The sequence below is a fragment of the Rousettus aegyptiacus genome, unplaced genomic scaffold, assembly GCF_014176215.1.
Source record: "Rousettus aegyptiacus isolate mRouAeg1 unplaced genomic scaffold, mRouAeg1.p scaffold_m13_p_3, whole genome shotgun sequence".
NCBI lineage: Eukaryota > Metazoa > Chordata > Mammalia > Chiroptera > Pteropodidae > Rousettus > Rousettus aegyptiacus.
The window spans coordinates 153,144,163-153,168,359 of NW_023416306.1; the positions used below are offsets into that span (position 1 = coordinate 153,144,163).

General features: G+C 37.7%; 1 protein-coding gene across 1 annotated transcript in view; it reads right to left on the reverse strand.

Moving 5' to 3' along the window:
* NEK9 (NIMA related kinase 9) overlaps positions 1-24,197 on the reverse strand; it is a 33,360-nt gene that overhangs the window by 3,483 nt on the left and 5,680 nt on the right. The window contains exons 5-21 of the mRNA XM_016122572.2: positions 23,422-23,527; positions 21,857-21,988; positions 20,205-20,315; positions 19,348-19,412; positions 17,047-17,097; positions 16,401-16,593; positions 14,699-14,843; positions 13,902-14,102; positions 13,668-13,714; positions 12,361-12,516; positions 11,163-11,271; positions 10,505-10,666; positions 7,176-7,346; positions 6,222-6,281; positions 3,669-3,889; positions 2,413-2,574; positions 984-1,193 (exon numbers count right to left, since the gene is read on the reverse strand). Of these exons, the coding sequence (XP_015978058.2) occupies positions 984-1,193; positions 2,413-2,574; positions 3,669-3,889; positions 6,222-6,281; positions 7,176-7,346; positions 10,505-10,666; positions 11,163-11,271; positions 12,361-12,516; positions 13,668-13,714; positions 13,902-14,102; positions 14,699-14,843; positions 16,401-16,593; positions 17,047-17,097; positions 19,348-19,412; positions 20,205-20,315; positions 21,857-21,988; positions 23,422-23,527 (2,302 nt within the window). The remainder of the gene's footprint in view (positions 1-983; positions 1,194-2,412; positions 2,575-3,668; positions 3,890-6,221; positions 6,282-7,175; positions 7,347-10,504; positions 10,667-11,162; positions 11,272-12,360; positions 12,517-13,667; positions 13,715-13,901; positions 14,103-14,698; positions 14,844-16,400; positions 16,594-17,046; positions 17,098-19,347; positions 19,413-20,204; positions 20,316-21,856; positions 21,989-23,421; positions 23,528-24,197) is intronic.

A 24,197-nucleotide genomic window follows, 5' to 3' on the forward strand; every position in this document is an offset into this window, starting at 1 on the left:
CAAACACACAAAGCTGGTAAATGGTAAACCCAAGGGCTGAATTATATTTCTCCACCCTAGTTCACTCTGTATAGAGTAACACAATGGCTCTTTACACACAATGCATGCAAAAAAATAAATAAATAATAAAAAGCAATGCATGCAGCATCACCTGTGAAGAATTTTTACCAAAAATGTTTACCTTAACTCTAATTGAGGCTTAAGTCTAACTTCTAAGTAATGAAAGAACAAGTTAAGCAATGTTCTAAGAAAATAAGACAAATCCAGAAAGTGGGATATTCTGTTAAACAACTGACCCCATTTTTTCAAGTCAATGCCACGAAAATTAAAAAAGGGTGATGGTGGTGAAAGAAATTGTTCTAGATTCAGAAAAACAGGAGACATAATAATATAATGTGGGATTCTTGACTGGATTCTGATAAAAACAGTTATAAAGAACATTTTTTTGAAGAAATTGGGAAAATTTGAGAATCAACTATGTGGCCAATGAAAATTAAAATCAGTGTTAATTTTGTTAAGTGTGATAATAGTATTATAGTTATCCAGGAGAATGATGTCTTCATTTTTGGATATGTGTAATAATGTATGGGGGGCAGGGGCGAGGCTATTGAAAAGGAGTTAACAAAATACAAATAAATAAATATACCTCCTCCCCCACACACTTGAAACAAATATAGCAACATGTTAACAACTGTTGAATCTAGATGGTGGATATATGGGTACTCAACTGAACTGTAATGTTTAAGGTTTTCCATAATAAGAAGGAAAGAAAAAACAAAAATTAACAAAAAATGATGGAAGTTAGATGATAAAAATAATTCAACCTAGGTGCTTCAACAAGGCCCAGGGCTTCTGGGATTAATTATGAAAGTCACATCTTCAAAAGGTAAGTACTTGTAAAGGAGTAAGTTTATGCTGTCCTTGCTGTTTTGTGTGATTCTTCAAAACAGAATTAGAAACTGAATTGTTCTTTTAATGCTCACCTGCTGCCCTCCTTCTAATTTCTTGTTCAGCTTCTGTAGTTGAGTAAAAATCTGGAGGTTTTCCTGCTGTAGCTTCTGTTGTTCAGCCAGACACGTTAACACCAGACCCTGCAACCTCTCGACCTCGCCCTGCAGAGTGCTGCACGCACACAGAGGTGTCACTGGTGTTCCCTTCCCAGCACATGTTCCTGCAGGATTCAGCTGTGGTGGCTAAAGAGTGAAGACAGAAAGATCACAGGAGGTTCTGCCCAGATGCCACAGCTCCCCAATCCAAATTTTCTGTAAGCGCTATCAGATTTTACTTTTAACGTAATCAAATAGAACATATATATATATATATACACACACACACAAAATAAATGCAAGAGAAACAGAAAACTGACATGATTATAAGAGCACCTGGCTCTAACATAACAGGGCAAGAGAACTCTCAATGCCTCAGTCTCTGTTATGCTAAGGTAAAAGAACAATCATCTATTTTGAAGGACTTTGTGAAAATTTTAAAGTGTACTGTTATTTTCCCATTTAAAATGCTGAAGTGGGAGAAAGCATGATTTAGTTTGGAACAAGATTTTCTGATCACAGTGAGGACACTGTGATCCAAAGGGTCAATATTCATGAAATGTAGTGGATCACACTTTAGAAGAATTTGAGAGGTGTTCAGTAAACAGGATCACCAAGTCAAGATGGCTAATTGAAAGAAAAATTAAAACATTCGCCTTTAAGTTTCAAAGGTTTTATTAGCTCTTCTGGGAAGCTTTTCAATGTTCCTTGTCTGAATTCTTTTCCCTTCTGATACTGTACCTTGTTTATAGCAAGGGTCAGTATAAGACTGTCCACAGGCCAAATTAGACCTACTGCCTGTTTCTGTAAAAAAAACTTCTATTGGAACATTAAGCAAGTTCTTTCATTATGTATTATCTATGGCTGCTTTTGTGCTACCATGTTAAAGTGGTATCGCTAAAAAAGAGACTGTACAGTCCATAAAGCCTAAAATAATGTGTGGACCTTTATAGAAAAAGTTTGATGACCTATGGTTTACAGTTTTATTGAAATATCTACCACAATTTGATTTCTATGAAGATTACGTATACCTTACTAGACTACCCATCCTAGCAGTGTCATGAAAAACTGGATTTGAATTTTGGAATTTCAATTTTGATACTTCTGAGGCAAAGAGAAAAGACAGTCCTCTGGAGTAGAAAGGTATTAGCCTGGAAGAAATGTGAAAGGGTAAATACTTTTCTAAGACAACTCAGTTTATCCTTCAGTAGAGGCTTTAGACACCACTAAACAGACAGTACAATGAGCTGATACAGGGCAGCTGGGAGACCAATGACACTAGAGCAGAGAGTGAGGCCAAGAGAACTGGGCAGAGCTCACAGCCACTATTACTTAGTTCAGATCCAAAGGCAAAAAGCTCAGTTACCCAGGCTGCTATTGGGGGCTTGTGTTCTGGAGGTGCTTCAGAGGCTACTTTGAGTCCTTGCAGCTCTTCATAGGGCAGAGTATCTTTCTCAGTTTCAGCAAAAACTGCACTTAGGGGAGATGGGCTGTCAGGCATGGGAATGAATTCTGCATTTTCCAGCTCCTATGTATAAGAGAAAGAATTTCATCAGTTTTGAGTCATTTACTTTCTCCCAAATTCCTTTCTTGCTATAGCTTTCACTCTGTTGTGACATCAGCACCCTCTAGTGGAGCAGGACAGTCGTGGTTATAACATAGCACCCTACCTGTCCACAGTCAGCCATCCCTTCCTTTAAGGGGTTACAGTGATATGAATTCAAATTCAAGAACACGGTTTGGAGCGTCTGGCATGTTTCCCCAACACACTTATTCTACACAGGCTATTCAGTGAGTTGGGAACCTCTAAGGTGATGTTAGCAAGGCCAACTGCCAGGCTTCTAAAGGCTGAGGCTGACACTGTAGAGAGGACCGTGTGCTGCTTCCTCCATTCATACTCCTACACAGCTACCGAGTTTAGTTATCAAGTTATTATATAGGCAGCTGTAAATTTATTCTTTTAGCAAAAAATTTAAAATTTCACAAACTATAAACATACACTGTAGCAAATGAAAAAGTACAGATGGGCAAAAGGTGATGGTTAGTCACCAGAGATCCCATTATTCACAGATACCAATGTTAAAATGATCAATATATATAGTCTCCATAGTAGAGTCTTCTGTGTGTTACATATTTTCTAAAAGAATGGGATCATACTATACATATTCCATACTTTTCTGCATAGACATATGCTATAACCAACTTTCTACATAAATAAATATACTCCAACATTTTTACTGTCTGCACTTTAACTCTCATAATCCATTTCTGTTTTAAGGCATTCCCACTGCCACAATATTCCACTTCTACAAACCACATTACAGAATTTATAAGCTTAATCTTTGCACACATACATTACAAAAACTGCCTTCAAGGAAGGTAGTATTAATTTACATTCGTTTAAGAAATCTAGGTATGAGAACATTCTGTATCTCTTCTTGTCAGGAAAAAAAAAGGATTAGAGATTTGGTGATTTTGTTCCAAGTAGAAATCAGAAATCTAGATGCCTGCTACAAAACATGTGACTAGGACAATGGGAAACTGAGAGATTCTGACAACGCCTTTCTAGTCCATGCAAAGGGCCTGACATTTTATCTCAGGTACCTCTACCAAAGGAATTACCTTTCGAAGCCAGCCAGGACAGGAGCTGCTGGCCCCACTACTGATCCCCATGGCCTCCGTGGGACTGACTAAACCTTCCATTCCTCGGTCTGCTTCCATTGTTCCTCGGAAGCCTCCACTTGGATCAGGAGTTTCAGATTCCTGATGACTGTCCTCCTCTTCTCCCCCACCACCGCCACCGCCACCGCCGCCGCCGCCTCCCGGGCTAGAGCTCTGAACCACTGACAGATACACAGCACAGGAATAGAAAGCTTTGCTATGCAGCAAGAAAGATTTACCATCTTTAGCCCCACTGACCCCTGGATCAGTTACTAGAGTTGCATGAATGAAAGAGCAACAGTGTGAGTCAGATATTTGGGACTAAATTTTTAGTTTTCACACAAGGTAGTGTATATCAGTATCTTCTTAATGATATTCATTTCTACTTTCCAAACTTGCTTATCCATATGTTCACAGCAGATGATCAATGTTCTAAAGCATAACTGAACACTCACTCCCACCATAGCTCACCAAATCTAGCACTCACGCTTTAGATACATCCAGATTCCAGCATCCTCCACAGAGGTTCATCTTAGATACAGAGCTCTCACATTTGACCCAAACACCACTTAAAGATGCCAAATAAACTCATCACTAACTCCCTTTCTGGGGAAACATCTGAATGGAGAAATCTTCAATCATTAAATTCTTTGATAACTATTTGTTAAAATTTTTAAAATATGACGGCTGGGTCTTTCATGTAGCATATTCCAAGTTACCTTAATGAAGGTTAGCTGATGTGCAGTCAAGAAATGAAATTGAATTTCAATATGGGCCAAAGGAAAATATAATTTAAAAAGTAAATTTGCCAAAGCTGAAAAAAAAAAATTGCGTGGTATAGTCTAAAGTTAAAGGTAAAGGACTGGTTATGATCATCAGCTACACTGGCTTGAGGACTGATGGTGTGGTCCTACAGAAGCAGAACTGTAGATGCCAAAATAAGCTCTGAAACTTGTTTTTTGTTTTAAATGGCTTTTAAAAATTATGTCATATTTGAGATATACATAAGACTATTTTTAACATATGTATAAGTTTTGATGCCTAACAAACATATACGAATCTACCACTTAAATAGAATCGTATTTTCCAATATTGTAGTCACTAGTCATATATGGCTATTTAAGATTGAAAATTCAGTTCCCCAGTCACAGCAGCTACTTGTGGCTGGTGGCTATTATACCAGACAGCACAGACATAGAACATTTCCATTGTTGCAGGAAGATCTATGGGACAGTACTGAACTAGAATATTATCTATAACACTCTACCTGCCTTGTAAATTCCTTCCCTCTCTGGCCTCCTATCCAGATGTAACCACTGTTTAATTTTGTATTTATCATTTCTTTAAAAAAAAAGCTTTATCACATGTTAATGTATCCTTAAGCAACATATTACTTATTTTTGCTGGCTTTTGTACTTATTAAAAAGGCATGTAGCTTGTTCCAACTTGCTTTTTATATTTCACATTATGGAAATATTTGTAGATGCTCATTTTCACTCTTGTATAATATTCCATTGGCTGGTTGTAACATATTCAACCAACACACATATATTGAGCATTTACCATTTGCCAGGCACTCTAGGCAATGTGGATACAATTAATGAATAAAAAAGACAAAAATCTCTGCCCTTATGAAGTTTACATTTTCCAGCCAATTGATGTGAGCTTTTAATCTTAAATACTATTTTCCTTTAAATACTATTTTAGAAAAATAAAGCTCTAATAGAACAGCTGTGCTTGGCAAAAAGATATTTTATCATTTGCGAAAGATTGACATGCACAAGTAAATGCTGAGCAATGGATTACTAACGGAAACTAAAATAAGGGATGATGTGTGCATGTGTGTGTAAAAGAAAGGTCAACAGCCTAAATCAGATTTCAACTATTTCTTTTGGAAGATTAATCTACTTTTATTCTGGGACTTTATCTGTTTTAATTCCACAAAATATCAGAATCCAAGTTCTGAGACATCAAAGACTATAGGACAGGTATTCTAGCAAATGGAAAACCAAAAAAGAACACAGGTTCAATTTCCTGGCACGGTCCCAAATAACAGAGCACCATGAAGAAAGTAGCCAAAGGAAAACTATCAGAACCTTGGGCTAATTTTCCTACACTTGAAAGTTTAGCCAACTTTTAATTCTGGGGGCCTGTTTTGAAGAACCATTTCTAAGGACTGAAATACCCCTGGGAATACCATGGAAGTACAGGGTAGACAGAATATGCCCCTAAGCATAGTAGGGAAAGGAACGATACATAAGTCATACTGCAATGTTGGGCAAGCCACTTAATTATTTCCATATGCTTGGTTGTAGTGATGGACTCTCCCTCTGACTGCAATGTAACTTACTGTGAAATCCACCAAAATATGATTCTCCCTTTTGATCACCATATTCTTCATTTCCTAAAGAAATGAGGAATTTCCTATTTCCTTTTTGGAGACCGCATGTACTCTAAACCAAAAATCCATACCTCACAAGCAAGACTCCTGGTATCTGAGACACTGCTACTTACCAGTTCCAATGGATAAGCCACTGCTGTTGGAACGGATGGTCTTAGAATTCAATACTTTCTCTGAGGAAAAATATTCAACAGATATGCATTACAAACGGCTACAGGCAAAAAAAGTGAGAAGCCTAGGACAGAGAGCTAGCTAATGTAGGAGATAATTGCTATCTCTCACTCCAGATAACTTAAAATTACTTGTTTCAGATATTAACGTCATAAGGCAAGTATCCCTCGCTACTCTAACTATACTGACTATGTATAATAGTAATTCTCCATCTTAACTGTTTTTTGAAACTACCTGGCGAACTTTAGAAAATAACAATGCTCAAGTCCTACCCCAGAAATTCTGACTTAATTGGTGAGAATACTGGGATTTCCAAAAGCTCCTCAGGGGATTCTAATGTGCAGCCAAGGTTGTGAACCACTAATCAAAAAGAAGAGATGTATAAACCCTCATGCAAGCCTTTATCATTCAGATTAGCAAAGTAATCTTTATGCAGAAAGGTTCTTTTTAAAGGTATACTAGCTGGTTTATAGCCATGCTACCCTAAGTGCCCAATCCTGATTTCAGAAGCTAAGCAGGGTCAGGCCTGGTTAGTACTTGGATGGGAGACCACCTGGGAGTACCAGGTGCTGAAGGCTAAATAAATGAATAAATAAATGGAGGCTAAATGTTTCTTACAACAGCATGAACACAGACAACAAATTAATTAGTAGAGGACTAGAAACAACAAATTTCTGGCAAGAGGGCAGAGCCCAAAGATTTTTTAAAAAATGATCAAGAAGTGGTAAATGACAAAGCTTAGGAAGTGACATTGTTCTGTTCTTACTACTAGGCATGGTATCACTAAAGATTTACAGAAGTGATACTTGTGTTTCCACAGCCAGCAGTACCTTAGGAGTGAGTGTGAGTCTATTCTCTATCAAAACCACTCCAACCCAAAGATACGAAACCCTTACCAACAATGAGAATGGTGTGCCAGCCACGGCAAGATAGGTCCGGGACGTGATGCAGAGATCCAAAAATAGGCCGAGGCCATGAGGTACAGATATCAGAGCCATGAGGTCTCTCTGTGGGGGTCATTGCCAGGCGACCATTACCACCATTGCCCCAGGCAAATATGTGATTATCTAGAAAAAAAGGAAGAGCAGATAGTTTAACAGAACACCAACTTCCCAGCTCTTTGGGTTCTCGATCTTTACGCCTTAGAGCTAGAAAGATTTTCTACTATGCATGAAACAAGGGAACCCCGTGTAAACCTAAACAACTCCTGATGCCGCTGAGGTAAAAATCACCACTCCTATGTACTGCCATCTGTTCATTCACTCAGGCAATAACTTTTTTTGATCATTCATTCAAATATTAGACATCTACCTCAGGACAGGCTCTGCTGAAGGTGCTGGGGACAGAGCAGTGAATGAAACAGTTGCTGCCCTTTTGGAACGGATTCTAGTGGAATGAGATTGATAAATAAAAAAATAATACTTCAGGTAGTAAGTGTTATGAAGAAAGACAAATGGTAAAGAAAAATAAGTGGAAATAAAAATAACAGTGGAGTACTATTTTGGATAGGATAATCAGAGAAATACTTGTTGACACTTGGCAGAGACATGACTGAACGAGGGAGAGCACCATGTGAATATCTAGGGGAAGAGCTTTCCAGGCACAGGAAACAGCAAGTGCTGCGTGGGAAACGTGAGCATCACGAACAAGGAACAAGAGGCCTCTGCAGCTGGAGCAAAGTAACAGACGAGACATGGTTTGATTATGGAGGGTTATGTAGGCCACTGTAATGACTTTGGTTTTTATTGAAAGAGAAAACCAGTAGAAGTTTTGAGCAATGGGTATTTTTAAAAAATTCCTCTGGCTACCATGAGGAGAATCAAATGCAGGGGACCAAGGGTAAAAGGAGGAAGCCCAGTTGTAGTAAAGATGCTGAGAAGTGGCTAGATATATTCTAAAGATAATCAATAGGTTTACTGTTAGATGGGATGTTGGGTGTAGGATGGAGCTGCCATTTACTGAGAAGGGAAGGTTGCAGGTAGAACAGGTTTGTACAGAAAATCAGAAATTTGATTTTAACTATAGTAAGGTTGAGATGCCTGTTTTTTCTCATCCAAATCAGGACATTTTTTAACCCACTTCCTGTTTGCCTGGAGAATACTCACTGGCGGCACTTGTGGCTGCAGCGTTTATTCCAAGATAACTCGCGGATTACAGTCCTAACCTTACCCCCAAAGTTTGCCATGAAATAGCTCCCTTTATTATTATTTTCGCATCACTCTAGTCTATCAATAGTCTTTGGAAACAAATGACATCACTTTATTCATGGCATTCTATTTTTAACAGTGGTATTTCCATTTACAAAATATAGTAATTCTCAATCGCTAAAAACATTAAATCCTGGAAAACATAGTGTAATGTCAACATCGTTCTTGAACAGTTGTGAGCTGAAGATTCCTTTGATAAATCTGGTTTATGTACATATTTCTGTTATATTAGGATTAGAGACAAGTTCTGTTTAGAAATAACTCCAAGAACAGTTTTTACATTTTATTTTCACATTGAAAACCAGTTAGATTTACATCAGCTTAAAAGAGTGTGTTTATGTAAAATCGAATTAATGCAGGCAGCAAGCTGCACTTTTTTTTTTCTAAACTGGCAATGAAAAGGGGAGGGTGATACTGATGATTAAGCCAGGACAATAGGCATGAATCTGAACTGACCTGGGAACACTGGGCTATAAAGGCACCTTATCTTTAAACATCTTAGTGAGGGGCTGCTGAGTATGTGGGTGTGGAGGTCAGGGGTGGTAACATAAAGTTACCAGTGTATAGGGGAACTTAAGGTAATGAGCTCACTTAGAGATTGAAGGGGGAGACAGAAGGTGGAGAGAGAGAAGGATTGAGCTCTGGGCACTCCAGGGTTTAGAGGAGGTGGATACTGCCATCACAGCACCTAATCTAGCTGCCTGTACTAGCCTATTTATATGGATGCCTCCCCTACCCTACTAGATTGTGAGCTCCTTGAGAATAAGGACTTCCTGAGACTCACTTCTGTATTCCTAGAGCCTAAAAGAGGGCCTGGCACATAGTAAGCACTCAGTTTGTTTGCTGTATGAATGAGGTGATCTAGTACAGTTCATAAGAATCCAGCAACATTTATCAAGAGGTACTAAACCCAGCCACAGAATCCAATTCTATACCCCTCATTCTGAAGTTTAACTCATGAAGTACACGTGTCTATTGAAGGAACATCACCTCTTTGAAGACCTGTTGGAAAAGTGCTACTGAACTTGCTACACTAAATTGAATTCTTAATGACATCCTGACTTTGTCTTTCCAGGTAACATTTCCATTTATCTAATTTGACATAAACAGTTTGCTTCCTAAAATCCTTTGTTTTGGGACAAGCAGGGAAGGTTAATGTGCCATTCTGAAAGCTGGTTCACATATCTGATGGCATCCCTGGATCCCTCATGTGTAACCAACAGGCACAGACCAAAAGAAAACAAAGACATCTCAGAGCATGAACACCAAAAAAAAAAAGCTGAAATGAGTTTAAAAAAAAAAAAAAAAAAAAAGGAGGTGAAATGTGATTTGTTTGTTCTTTACCAGTCACAGGAAAGAAGTAGCTGCAAAAATCAAAAAAGTTCAGAAGGTAATACGGGAAGAAGAGAGCAAAAAGAGAAAAAAAAGAAAGAAGAAAGAGGGAAGGAAATGAATACTAGCAGAAGTGGCAGTAAAGAGAAGCAGTGACAGGAGCAAGAAGATGCTGTGGAGAAGAAACAGCTATGAGAGGAGAAAATTCAGACCAATTCAGAAAGCTGAGAAGCACACAGTATACAACTCTTCAAGCCTTAGCACTTCCTAAGGACATCACTGCAGTGCAGCTGACCTCAACCAAAAAGCAAGGTTAAACTATGTTGGTCTCCTTTCCAGCCACCTAGCCAATATTTATTGAAAGCCATATGGTGCTGAGAAAAGTATATACATAAATATTTAATAATTCTTAAAAAATCTTACCAAAAAGTTAAAATAAAAAAAAAAAATAGGTACTTAGAATATTAACCTACCATTATTTAGAAACCTGATTTTTTTTTAAAACAATCACTATATTGGACACATGACAAGTTAATGAAGCTCCATATGCACAACTGGCTACCAATTTAATACAAATAAAATGGTAAACATATGCAGCTACACAAATAACCGGTCCATTTCTTTCTCAACCAAAAATTAAAACACAGTCACTACCAGAAAGCTTGAAAGGATGTTTACAGACTCACCATCAGTGGCAGCAATGGTAAACTCATCACCACAGGAGACCCTGATCACTTGCTTCCCACCTAGGGGTCCCCCCAACAGGTTGATCCCCAGGCGCTTTTTATAATTTCCAACTCCCAGTTGTCCACATTTGTTACAGCCAAAGGTCAGTAGCCGGCCTCGCTCTGAGAGAGAAGCAAAAATAAATAACCGGGCACAAATGGGTCATGGAACACAGGGGAAAATGCAGCCAATGCAGAGTTCCAAGGACTAGCTTCTGGTTGTTAGAGTATATATACAAATGTAGCTAGATCTAGGGCAGCTAAGGTATCTAGAACTACGACCAATTAGAGCCAGAAGAGACTCAATACTGTATTTTCTAATACTGTATCTTAAATGCAGAAAATGGGTACTACCTTAGAAAACTTACAGGTGGTACAATTAGAGACATTAGTTGCCTGGAATTGTAGGTGTGGCATTCTCATTAAGGCACATATTGATTATGCATTTATGACAATTATCAAAAAAACATTTATTTGAATACCTTTATTTGTTAATGAGATAATCCTGGATTCTAGGGGGAAAGGAGAATAATATATATATTGTTAAGAAAAGCTAATACTTGATAGAAAAAAAGAGCCTTAACTACTAAGGCCTGTGTACAGCTGTAAATCAACTCACCATCAATAGCAGCTGTGTGAGTCTTGCCTGGGGCAACTGTACGAATCTTATAAAAGGACAACTGTTTGGCCAAGGTAAAGGAGGTTGTGTAGGGAACTTCGTGGTATGCCTAAAACAAGTGGAGACTTATGAGATAAAAAAAATCAAGGAGTAAACAGGCTGAGAATATTGTTATAATGACCAAAATGCCTTTTAAGCCAATTGCAGGAAAACTTCAGATTTCATCATGCTACTCAGAACAATGTGCAATTTAAAATTTATATATTGTTTATTTCTGGAATTTTCCATTTAATGTTTTTGGACTGTGGTTGACTGTGGGAAACCAAAACCTTGGGAAGTGAAAACATGGATCAGGGGGCACTAATGCCTTTTTGAACCACAAAGACACCCTCTCTAGACTTACCCAAAATTTGTACTCCTCTATTTGAGAATCACTACATCAGAGATTGCTCTAAAAATTCTTAATTATTGTCAACTTTGTTAGGTGCAATTAGGTGCAATGAGCTTTCGTGTGTGTGTGTGTGGAGCTGTCTCTTAATTTAATTCTTTAGAAAATGATAAAAACTCATCATACTAACACAAAGAGGAGACTAAGACTTAATATCAGTGGTGAATTTCATGACATTCTTGAAGGAGGTGAATGGTAATTATAGTTAATAAATCTGTACAGGATCAGTGATTTGGGAGTAATAAATATAAAAAAACCTCTCCAGGGCAGTGATGCTTGGAAATATATTTGTTTTCATAATGTTGATTTTTTTGCATCTACTTCGGTGATAAAGCAGAACCTGAATCCTTCATGATTCTCTGTAATCAATTTTTTTTAAGGTATAACATACTATAAAATATTATATAGCTTGATACATTTTTCTGTATGCCTATAAATGTAAAACCACCGCCAGATCAAGATACAGACCATTCCCATCATCCTAGAATCCCTCTCCCACCCCTTCTGTTAATACCCATGCCCCTTCTCCCAAAAGTAACCACTATTCTAACTTCTAAGTTAATTTTGCCTGTTCTTAAAATTCATACTATTGGAATTATATAATATGTACTCTTTTGTGGCTAGCTTCTTTTGCTGAACATAATGAGATCCTCACTTTATTCTTAAGTCAAATTCCATGGTCACTAACCAATAACAGCATTCCCAAAGAAATTCTGACAATGTGGTTAGGACACCAAAGGAGGTACCCACTTCATGGTTGATGATTCCAGACATGCACTGATTCAGACCCAGTTTGTTAAACTCATTGAGTCCACAGGCCAGCACTTTGCCCGACTGGGTCAGCAGAAATGTCCCATCACAGCCACACTGAACTGCAACAATAATCAAGGCCTTGGGAACATCCACCTGTAAGAAAAAACAAAAATCCCCTAGATATAACTTATATCAGGAAAAAGCCTTTAAATTCTTTCGAAAGTGATGTCCTACATTTAGCAGAATGCAACAGGGAAGTAAAGGTTGTTCTATTCAGATATGCACTGCAGCTTAGGGGCTACTGTTTTCAATAAGAAGCTCAAGTTTTATAATAAAGTAACAGAAGATAGTTCCAGGTTAGCTAAATGGATAACCCCAAAGTTTGTTTTAGCAATAGGTCTTACTTAGAACTTCTCAGGTGACACTGGGAAAGGAGAAGCTTCACTCCCCATTGCCGATTTTGTCCTCTGAAGCAGAAACCCCCAGAACAGTTATAAAAGAAGTTCTGTGGCCCTGTGGGGTCCCAGTCTGGTCATATTATAAGTGAGGAAATAAGAATACTGAGGTACCAGCCAGGACTTCCAAAGGCTCATATCCCTCTGCAGCTAACTAGACAGGGCTAGAAACTGGTGGGTGGACATGATGGATGTCTAAAAACTTAAACCTCAAAATTTCTACTATAGCCTTTTCAGGAGAACAGGAATAGCCGGGAATCCCATTGAGAATAGTCCCACAAATAGGTAAGTTAATTTTAAAAATATAAACGTTCTAGTGAATGGTATAGTTGATTATGGTCAACCTTTGAGTGGGCAAGCTCGTGCACTAGGGTGGATGTAAGAATATGTGACTGTGCTCTTCCCTCAGTTGGTTTCAGCTCCTGTGTCAGCTAGTGCAGTGCTAAATAAAAAGAACTATTTCATCTAGTGTTCAACTGTGGAAATAGGAGGAGGAAATGGCTGTTGGGTTGAGACAATACATTACTTGCCAATATCCTTCCAAGGAATTTTCCAGGGTGTATTTAGCTCAATGTGACTTTTTCACTGTACAAGACGATTTTAGCTCTAATTCCCGAGTTAAGATGTGACTCCCAAGTGTCCACAGTGTATGTATCCTCTTTCTTAACTTTTTCATGATTTAGTCAGATGACAAGACTGCACAGTGCTAAATCAGGAATCCTGGATTGTCAGTGTCCCAGATACAAAATATTTCAGAAATAAAACACCTCGATATGAGGAGTCAGGGAAAGAGGACATGTGACTGTGTGACCTAGACAGGCTTTAGGAAGAAGTTGCTTCTAATTTTACCTTTTGTGGTGTATAATAATCTTCTTCTGAATCCAAACCCAGTCGTCCTGAGACACACATAAAACAAAAATCATTAAAATGAGGGACTCCTTCCCAAGGAAAACATTCTATAAGATTTTTTTTACTGAATTAACACTTCTCAAGTAGAGGCTGCATGATGTGTTTTGATGCACTGAAGTGTCAAGTCAGGTTGTGTGCCTAGGAATAAGTGGACAGAGGCAAGGCCACACCTACCATATTCCCCACAGCCCCAAGAGTAGACTTCTTTGTTTCGTGTCAAAACAACCACATGATTATCCCCACAGGAGACCTGCTCCACTGGATTGTTCAGGAAGAAATTCAGCTGCATGGGTTCTAGTACTTCAGGGCCAGCAACCTTAGCCACCCCCATGCAGCCATAATAATCAGATCCAAAGGCATAGAGCTGACCTTCATCTGAAAAAGAAAAGCAGAACCCATCAAAAGAATGACTTATTTTGTCCAATCGGAAAGCTGGGCAGGGCTGGAATGAAGACTACCCCAGCCAATGATCTCATACGAGATGATTACATCAGAGAAATCTGAAAAATGGTCCATATGTTGTTTGCATTTAGGGGGTTGCGTGTACTGTGACAATAAGTTTTTTTTTTTTTTTTTAAAGAGTGGTAGTATTAGCATGTTAGAAAAGCTTATAATTTTACGGGGGCCATCTCTACTTTTAGAGAAAAAGAAAAGTACCGAGGAATCATAAAATGAGTAATGGCAAGAATAAAACTAAATTTTAGCTCTTGATTCTTGATTTAGTGTTATCCACACCCGACTAGGTGGTGAGGTTATTTTTTGCCACATCTGGGGCATACACAACATATTTCTCCTGATCCCACTTCTCTCTTATCCACTTGTCTTCTCCTTGCTCATCAAACCCCAAATACTATAGCAAATTGGGCATGTAGTTATTAATGTATATATTTGCTCACTGTCTTTGGTTGTAAAATCCCAACTAAAACTGCACAGTATTAAGTATACTTGGGTGTTTTCTGCTGATGGCTTACCTGTCACACAGACAGTAAAATCATCACCACATGACACCTGGCGGATAGCTTTGCCTTGCAACTTTTCCACATGCTTTGGCTGTCGGTAGGAGGCTTTGTCTCCGTGGCCCAGCTGACCATGGAGTTTAGTGCCCCCTTGCATGTTCTGTGAAATAAAGAGGTCTTGTGAAGTTTTAACTTCTCATGCCAAAAGCTAATTTTCAATATTACTTCTTAGTAAGGTAAAGATTTGAAAAATATCCAGATTGATATCCACCATGCCTTAAAATAAGAATACATTCTCAATTTTGTCTTTCTCCTTCAAGTCTAAGGTGTACTATATATTTAATTATAGGTAATGGTGAAAAAAAATTCTTTATATAGTCTAATTTATTTTCTGTAGGAATATAGCCTCTTGTAAATCCTTACTAGAAGTTTACAAATTATTGTCAGTTTCCTTGAAATCAGGAACATTTATAAAGAATCTGGCTACATCAAAGAGGCTGCTATACGGCACTGAGAATAATCCTAAGTGATTTTTCAACAATTTTATAAAGATAAGTGATTCTTTTCATTTAAAAACTCAACTGTAAGTCCTTATATAAACTTTTTTTTTAAGGCACTAATTTCTCTACCTCCACCTTTTAACTTTACCTCTGGCAAAGCACCCAAGGCTAGTTCTTTAAGCAGTAGTGTTTTAGGAAATAACAAGTTAATACTCTACAATAGAGGCCAAATCATTCATTCACTTTTTCAATCATCAATAGTTGAACCTGTCTGCTCTATCACACCCTGGGGATAAAGCCTGTCCTCACAGAGAAGTTATTCAAAATTACTGGGGAAAATGAGCTCCCTCAGGAAGAGGAGGCAGAGAGAGAACCAAGGGCCTAAGACAAGGTTGGGTAAAGGAAACGAGCCTGAGAAGGCACAGCCAAAGAAATGGGAGAAAAGCCAAGAGAACATGTTCTCATGGAAGCCAAGGGAAGACAAAGCTTCCAGAAGGAGGGAGTGGTCAACTGTATCAATGCTTCTAGGAGATCAAGGAATATAAAGACTTGCTTATAAAAAGGACTTCTTTATAAAAAGTATCTGATTTATTTTCACCATGTATAGGTCATTTTGTCAACAGTAGTTTCAACCGAATGGCAGGGATGTAAGCTGCATTGTAGGTGAATGAGAAACGAGTGGGAGATAAAGAAATGGACAGCAAATACAAGCAATCTGTTCAAGAAGGTGAGAGGGTAGAATCTAGAAGGAAACACAGGAAAATCCTACTCAAGATATACCTAGTCATCTTCAATCACTGATGAAATCTTGGAATTTTCCTGACATGCCAGAGTGCTTCATTTGTTTACAAAGGTATTTCATAGATACTGGTTGCTCTGAACCTCATGGTAATAAAACAAAGTGGTTAAGCAACCTTCTGAAATAAACTGTAAATGAGAGAGTCTAAATCCAAGGCCTTTTTAATTCTTTCCCTCTCTTATTCATTCATTCATTGAAAAAACATTTATGATAGTCCTAATATGTATCAGGCTTTGGGCATACATCAGTGAATTCTAAACAGACAAAATCACTGCTCTTGAAAGAGCTTACATTCCATTAGCCCGTGCTGCCACTCCCGCAGCACATGTTCAACTAACAAAATACTTAAGACATCCTGGGCCTGTAAATAACTACACTTACGCCACTGTTCTAAAGTACTTATTTAGCTTTCACTTACCACCCAGGTGTACAGTTCCTTCTCCACTGTGACCACAGCAAAGTGGGTATTCCCTGCACACACTTGCCGGGCACTACAGCCACTCTTGATGACATCCAGTTTTTGGGGAGTGGATTTTCCACCACCCCAAACATAGACTTCACTGGTTCGTGATGTTACCACAGCAATGGGTGCTTCAGTCACAGTGCTTGACCTGCCAACAACCCCCCAGAACAAAGGCACATTTAACATAAAAACTGTACCATAGAAAAATGCTTCCAGTCTGCTCCCTAGAAGAACTGCCAATTATGGTATGAGAAAGTATGTTCTTTCTCAACAACTTATTTCAACCCTCTATCACAGCAGGCTTTTCCTGCCTCAGGGCTTCAGCACAGCTCGGCCAGAAAGGATTCCAGTCTGATCCATAACACCTACACTTTTCAACTTGTCAACATTCATCATGATAATAATGTCCACTTTAGCAGGAGGGTGAAATTATAGCTTTCTTTTTCTCAGAAATGACTATCTGACATTTAAGCAGATGTTGGCTTCTGAAAGGATGCCAAAGGCTAATTACTGTGATCAAACAATGCACAGACCCAACAAAGAAAGATCCCTTGGTGGTAATTTAATATACATCACTTTTCAAGAGTCTCTTGAGCATTACCTTGGTCTCTTTGTAGGTGCATTAAGCAGTGTGACTTTTTCCTCCATCTCTCTACCAAAAGAAAGGCAAAGATATATGAGCAAAATAATAGGTTCCTACATTGCACCAGTGTCTCTTTAATGCAATTCACAGATTTAATCCTCTATAAACAATATGCCTCCTACAACATTACAATACTTTTAGGAAAGTACCTCGGTACAACTTGAACAGCTACATAGGCCTGGCTTTAGACAATTCACTAAATATAAAGAGGCCAGCAGTTTGTCCCATTTGTTTTCTATCTCTGAGAAATGTTCCAAGCTGGAACAGAGAGCTTTGAGGACTTGTGAGGCACATTTTTAAGTATTTGCTATCATCTCCACCTAGTCTGCCCTCTGAGTCCCCAAACTCAACATCTCTAAATCTCAGCTCATTATCTTTCCCCCATACAGCTTTTCTTTCTGACTCTCCCTTATTTCTATAACTGCCAGCCCACATTATCCCAGTTATCTAGGCCTAAAACCTCAGGCATTTCTGACTCATTTCTCTTCCTTTTTTCAATATCTAAGTTCTAGAGATTCTACCTATACGATGCCCTTCATACTCACCTCTCCTTTCCAGTCTCACTGCCTTAGTTCAGGGCAGCTTTACTTCCCACCTGGACTATGGCAGCACCTCCTAATTGGTCTCACCACACGTCCAATCCACTTTAATCAGTCCTATACTGATTTAACACTGATATTAGTATTGCTAAATAACTCTTAGGCACTCTTCTCATCATATGAACTGCCCTCTCATAAACATCCAATACTTCTGTACTATTTTTTGAATTAAGCACAAATTCCTTTGTCTGGCACTCAAGATTCGTTAGCTACCTTTCTAGCCTTCCTTCCCTCTACTTACTCCCCATGCTCTGGCCTAGGGTTAAATCAATTATAGCTCAATTCCTAGAGCAGTGCTTAGGCATCATTATTTTTTGAAAGCTCCTGAGATGCTGCTCTTGAAAGCCCAGGTCTAGAACTGCTAATCTATTTAATAGGAGTTGGTGTTTTCTGAATATTTTCCACAACTTGTTGTGTCTGCTTTATCTGGAAAACTCGAAGTACAAAGTTCCAATAAAGTACTGTGTGTAAATCTACAATTATCTCAATAAAAACTGCAATTAAAAATTATCAACAAAAATATTTAAATAAGAGGTTAAAATAGTGATCATAGTGTTGGAAAATAAGTCAGATAAAAAATGTAAATATGCCTACTGATCCACAAAGGGTGATATTGCCTGAATATACAAAGAACATAAATGGAAGGTCACAGTGCTGTATTTGGAGTATCACACATAATTCTAGGCACTAAAACATTGTTCTGGTAAAAAACCAGAAAAGATTAATTAAATGACACAACAGAATAAAGGTACTAACCAAACAGAAAAGATTGTGGAATTATGTATATGCTTAATGTATCTAAAGGGCAAGACTTAAAAAAGAGCATAGTAAATGTTTGAATATTGGGAAGATATAGAAACAAAGAACTGGTAGGGGAGGAAGAAGGGAAGTAAGGCAAAAACAATGTAATAGGATGAAACACAGACTAGAACATTTAAGAAGGATAAAGAACACCTCTTGTTTTAAGTAAGGCTTCTTTTAAGAAGCCTCTCTAGAAAGTGAGAGATAAAGGGCTACTCCTTATCTCTAAAGCCCGCTAACAGAATAAATCTCAGAAAATACGTCAGGAATCAATCAAGCTCAACTTTGAGAAATGGGCAAAAGATATCTGAAGAAGATCCCTAACCAACTCTAACCAACAATCTAAAGGAATGCACTAAAAACAAAGGCCTGCTCCAAATCAACACTACTATCCAACAACTGTTGAGCACTTTGTGCCAGGCCCTGGGCTGAGCCCTTCATCATGACCTCCTTTAATCCTCACCCCACCTCACTTCATAGAGGAGAAAACTAAGAAACAGAGATGTTAAATAACTTAACAATGATAATGACAGAACCCAGATACAAACCTAAAAATGTCCGAGTCGAAAGCCCTCCTCTTAATTACCTCATTCTAATGCCCCGACTTGGGATTAAAACTCACAGATGTGGGGAGCACTGGACTCTACAGCCTCATTAGTATACATTTGGAACAAAATAGCATAGGCTAAGGAGGTGAAAGTCAGGAGCTACCACCAAACGATGAAAGCAGAGATGCTGGTGGAAAATAGCACGAGAGCGGTCAAGCCAGGAAATACCACCCTCCCTGTGGTACTCTGGCTGGGCCTCTAACAGTCAACCACCTACAGAAAGCCAACAGAGTGACATCTTTGTATTTTACCTCCTGCGTTTCCTGAGAAGGGGTCGATCTAGCAGTTCATCTGCAGTGGGTCTCTGCTCAGGATCCTAAGAAGTTCAAATGGGGCTAGTTTTAATTTAAAGGGAATGGGCAAAATGGAATCTAAAGAGGCATTTTACTTCTCTAGAAGGCTGTTGGATAATTATTCAAAGACCACTGTATATCATCCTTTCGTTTCAAAAAACATAATTTCTTATGTCTCATTCCATGCTTCATGCTTATCTCATCATCATCAACACTTGGACGTAAATGAAAATGCTCCTCCCTCACTTGTTCAGTTAGGGCAGCGGCTCTCAAATATATATATATATGAATGACATAATAAGCATGTTATAAAGATTTCTGGGTTTTATCTACAGAGATCTTCATTTTTTTACTTGTAAACCTACCCTCCCCCACCCCATTTCCTGGCTATTCTAATGCTTGTGGTTCATAGGCCAGACTTTGAATAATAATGACCTAGAGCTACACTGCAAGGCAAACTGTGAGATAGTAGAACTATATATTTACTGTACATTAAGAACTCTAAATTATCTCTGACTATACTTGTATAAAATCAAGTTACAACAATTAATCTTGATCATAAAAAGGGAGCACAATCTAGATAGTAAAATCATTTCAGAAATTAATAAAGAACAAAGCAGAAAAAAATAAGAATTTGTTGGCTGAAGCATATAACTATCATTGATTGTCAATGCCTATTCTTCTGGGTACAACCACAAATACTTCCTACCTGGGGAAGTGGATGTGGTTTTGTGCAGGTTCACCTATATCATACCCCAACACTAAAGCTAGAAGGGAAAACACTAAACTGAAATCAATATGTAAGTCACACTTACTTGGTCAAGGCATGAATGGACCATTTGGATCAGTTCCAAAGAGTACTGGCTAGAATCAACTTCCATGGCCCGGATTCCTTGCACAATCTTCACACACAGGTTGAGTGGATTCTATGAGAAAATGATGATTGCATTGTTCTTGGTTTTGTAAAGATGACATTATAATCTACCATAGTAGGGGCTCTAAAATGCCTATGACTATTATTTAAAGAAGTGGCAACAGTTCTGCATTAGGTCTGACTTCTTTTTATAATTATTAGTATGCATCAGCAAGAAATGGTTAAAGATGCAATGCTGCTATCAGAAGGAATGAAGCCAACTGGCCAATATGGAAATATGACTATGTGGCTAATAGCATAATACTCAGAGTATATTATAATCGGACCCTTCAACTGAATCCCAAGAAAAAGGAAAGCAAGGTTAGCCATGCTTCTTGGCTCTAAGAACCTCTTTTGTCAACTAATTTACCTTCTAATTTATATCTCCTAATAAAGATTATATAGTTGATACTCTGCTCTAACAGACAATATAATGAATAATAATATAATATTATAATAATACTATCATAACCTTTAGTCAGAGACCACTATGTACTAGGCAGGCATGTTATGTATTTGATTTTTTTAACCATTGTGAACACCGCACAAGGAGGTTATTATCATTACTAATTCAGAGATGTAAAGTAACTCGCCCATAACGACGCAGATAGTAAAAAATGGAGCCATAATTCCAATGAAAGTCTGTTTGACTCCAAAACTCACTTTCCTTCCACTATAATATTTAGGAGACTTAGATGATACACCTGAATAAACTTGAGGCTTCAGAAAAACAAATAGGTCTCATAAAAAGCCAATAAATTTGTACTATCTTACATTTGCATTTTTATACACATTATCAGAGCCTGTGAAAGGGATATATATTTTTTCATTTTTACAGATAATAGATGATCAAAGAGATAAAGAGATTTGCCTAAGTTCTCACATCTGGTTTATAAAGGAGATTGGATGTGAATCCATTTATTACTCAAATTATGGCATGGTCTAGTAGCATCAACATCATCTGGAAGGTATTAGCCCCACTCCAGACTTACTAAAACAGAGCCTGTATTTTAATAAGATGCCCAGGTGATTTCCAATGTGTATGAAAGTTTGAGAAGAACGGCTTTACACTGGGCTTTACTTCAAAAGAAAAAAGACTTAAAGAGATTTGTCATCCACAAAACAATAACAATCTTTAATAAGAGTAATTTTTTATGAAAAGATCAAAACATTTTAATGAGTATTTCATAATTTGCCTTAGCTTTTTTTAAAAAAATGACACAGCTAAAGCATAAGAAATGAAATGGCTTATCCAAACTGTAGCATCACATAGTTGATCCTAGAGCTGGTTTTAAAACTATAGTTAACAAATTCAAGTACAGTGTTCAAACTACTTGATTATGATTATTTCAATGGGAAATTCAAGTTCAACAGAAGTCTCATCTATAGAATTTTAACAATATGCTATTAAGCTAAAGCCTGAATACTAGTTGTTATTCTTTCCTACAGTTGATTTCTGTTCAATAAATCAGAAGCTCAGGAATAAACGAAACTGATTTTCTCAATCAAGTTGTATCATTACAAAGAAAATGTAGGGATAACACATCAACTTACTGTAGCATCGAATGTTCTCTTTAGTGTAAGCAGTTCAAAAATGACACAGCCTACTGCCCAGATATCAGACTTGAAATTGTATTTTACTCCTTGGCAGAGCTCTGGAGACATGTAATATGGAGTTCCCACGAGCTGTAAAACAAAGAAAACAATCAAAGAAAAACTTCTTTTCTGAGGTAACCACATAACTAGTTCAACAACTTAATTAAATTTCCCAGGAACTAGTGATAACAACCATAAAACTTTCATCAGCATATTCCATAATGGTTGTTATAAGATGATGACACTATGGGAAGGAATCTCATTCATATCAACTTTCTTGGGCAAATTATAAAGGGACAATCTCTGTGGCAAAGGCACTGTGGTAATCTGGGAGCTGCAACGGCTCTGATTCCTGCATCACAGAAGCTGCAGGCATTTAAGGCCCACTGAAGACTTCATACAAAGACATACTTAGTAAAAGTTCACCAAGGGCAAAAACCAAAAACTGAAAGTGTGGAAAAGAGTAACTGAATAAAAGTTCTAACTGAAATGCATAGTAATGAAACTTTTTAAATGGCTCAATTTAACATTTGTAATACTAACACAGCTAATGAATTTCTTTCAAGTTTGAAAAATATTTCTTCAAGAATGGGTTTAGAAATAAAAATGTCCTGAATGGAGGTCATCTCTCTCCCTAGATGAGAGATAATGAGTGCCCTAGAAGTTCTAATAAAACTGACAGCTATCTTTAATCAGTGAAGAAATTTTCAGATGGCTTACATGGCATTTATAAATTTTCACATCACTCTATCTTTACATTTAACTGGCTCAGAAAAGTCAAATCTTGGTTTTGTCAGATTATTCTTCATGAGAAAAATCTGTAAAAAGACCAGACTGATTCTACGGGAGCTCGACATTATCAGAAAACATCGTCAGAACAAAATTAATTTTATTAACTTATATTTTAAAGTTCTTTTAAGGACAGAGAATTGTGAAACCATAAGAATAATAACTGGGTTTTATAATTCCTAAAAGGATTAAATCACTGTCTTTAAAGATTAACTTATGTCTCCTGTTTATCAACAGGTTTCTTATGATCAGGTGAGAAAGGACCTCCACAGTTCAGACTGTGTATGACATTAAAGACCAGATAATTCGCTGGGCATTGGCCTTTATTTGTAATACAGGGCTTCTGCACCAGAAAAATTTGAAGAAAACAGAGAAAGAGATGTCTAATATCTCATGCTCAAACATTAAATAAGAGATAAAGTGAAATCAACTAAAGATCCTAGGCTGGAGAAAAAAATAAAGCATTATATTGCTTTTAGAAAAGTCTCTAATCAGTGCTAGAAAGGGTTATGAGCTCAGAGCTGTAATGTGGACGATGACTTGTAAATGAACACCTGAGCATATAAAGGACTGTTACTGAGCCCAAGGAAAAAAGCTCCTGGCAACTTGCTTTGTAAGTATGGAGAACTTGCAAGAATATTGAGAAAGGGTGCAAGATTTAGAGAGTATAGTTATATCTCATGGTACTGGAAAGGAAAAGGAAATAAAAAAAGACAAGGGCAACACATACTTACTGTCTCAGCCATGGAATACTCAGAATTAAGTTTCTTTGCTAGGCCATAATCTCCAAGTTTTATCAGGTTTGCCTTGGTCAGAAAAATATTTAATGTCTTTATATCTCTGGAAAAAAAAAGATGCTGCAGAGTAAGCCCATATAGCCAATTATTTTATCTCACCCCCCACTGCACCCAGGATTAGCAGAGAATAAAAATGAGTGTGTCACCACTGCTTAGACTGTTATTGGATCCCAAAGAATGGTCATCACTTTCACATGCACTTTAATATTGAAAAGGGATCTTGGGAGAGTGGAGGCAGAGAATTAACTTTATCCTCCAAGGCTTCAGAGCACAGGTATGCCCCCCATACCAATGAAGCCATTAGGAAAAGTTGAGAGGGTAGATAAAACAATGGTGCCACAGGTAATCCTAATTCCTATAAGGTGCATTGCCTCTTCAATGACCACTCATGCCTTGAACTAAGAGACATCAAGGAATTTCAACAGTTGGTGTCAAAGTTTAAAATTTGTTAAGGCAAGAGAAGAGGCTACATGTCTCAGCAGCAACATGATTATTAGATTGTGTAGATTACCTGAATAAATTCACTGGCTATTTTTCTGAATATGAATTGACCATACGTAAAACAAACTGCCTGGTTCACATTTTGGCTTCTTTAGTGAAAGATGTGAAAAAATCTGAACAATATTCCTTGTAACTTTTGAAGAGATAATAAAATGCAACAGTAGCCACTTAACAGCTATCAAGAAATATATGCTAACGATTAATAAACCAAC